Source organism: Atta colombica, unplaced genomic scaffold (genome assembly GCF_001594045.1).
Source record: "Atta colombica isolate Treedump-2 unplaced genomic scaffold, Acol1.0 scaffold1, whole genome shotgun sequence".
Classification (NCBI taxonomy): Eukaryota; Metazoa; Arthropoda; class Insecta; order Hymenoptera; family Formicidae; genus Atta; species Atta colombica.
This window is the reverse complement of record NW_017259183.1, coordinates 2123178-2124092: the sequence shown is the minus strand read 5'-3', so window position 1 is coordinate 2124092 and position 915 is coordinate 2123178. Positions and strand designations below refer to the sequence as shown.

The 915-nt window shown below is 23.8% G+C and overlaps 1 protein-coding gene across 7 annotated transcripts in view; it reads right to left on the bottom strand.

Moving 5' to 3' along the window:
* LOC108694292 (DNA-binding protein P3A2) overlaps positions 1–915 on the bottom strand; it is a 10774-nt gene that overhangs the window by 2617 nt on the left and 7242 nt on the right. For all 7 annotated transcript variants that reach the window (XM_018203695.1, XM_018203730.1, XM_018203746.1 and 4 more), the window contains exon 6: positions 350–490. In XM_018203695.1, the coding sequence (XP_018059184.1) occupies positions 350–490 (141 nt within the window). The remainder of the gene's footprint in view (positions 1–349; positions 491–915) is intronic.

The window sequence follows — 915 nt, the reverse complement described above, 5'->3', positions numbered from 1 at the left end:
ATATATATACTTCTATCTTATATTGATTTTACATCTACATATGTATGTGTATTAACCTTTAGTATTTCTATACGTATTATTTTTGTATGCGTATGCATAAATGATCAAATTCATGTGTCATTGTACATTTAATTGGATCAATTTAATTGGATTAATACACAGTATATTTAATATATATTTTATATGTGTATGTATATTGTAAAATAAATATTGTATTATATCAGATATCACATCGATTTCATTACGTGCCATTTTATAAAAAACGTTTACATTTTCAAAAAATTTAAAAAAAAAAGATTGTAAAGATTTTTTATTTTATTAAATCTTTGTATTTTTTAAGAAAACTTACAGTAGCAACTCCTTGAACTTGAGCTGTTGTACCATCCGGCAATGTAATAATCGGTGTGCTAGGATCCACCTGTATGATAGAAACTGTTCCATCTGGATTGGTTATTGTCTGCAATACAGTTGTTGGATATTGGGCTGTCATCTGTTAAACAATTGTAAGTCAGAGATAAGTAAATTATGTACACATGACATCATGGCTGCATCTCAAAATTCCATGGACTGTCATTTTATGAAAATCTTAGAAAAACTAAAACAATAAAAAACAATAAAAAAAATAAAATATATCAAAAGATAATTATAAAAAAATAATTATGATTTTTCAATTTCAAATTTTCAAACATTATCTTAAATTCTTGATAAAGTAGTTGTATTATAACTACATAGCATGTTATTTTGTGCTTAAAAATGACAGTAAATAATGCTCTTGAATGCAGCTCTAAATCGAGGAACATTGTTATGAATTCTCTAACTAAAATTTTAATTTTTAAATGTAAATGACTTTGATTTTTTTATAAATGTTCCATTACTGAATACAGATTATACAAATCAATATATTTTAATATTATT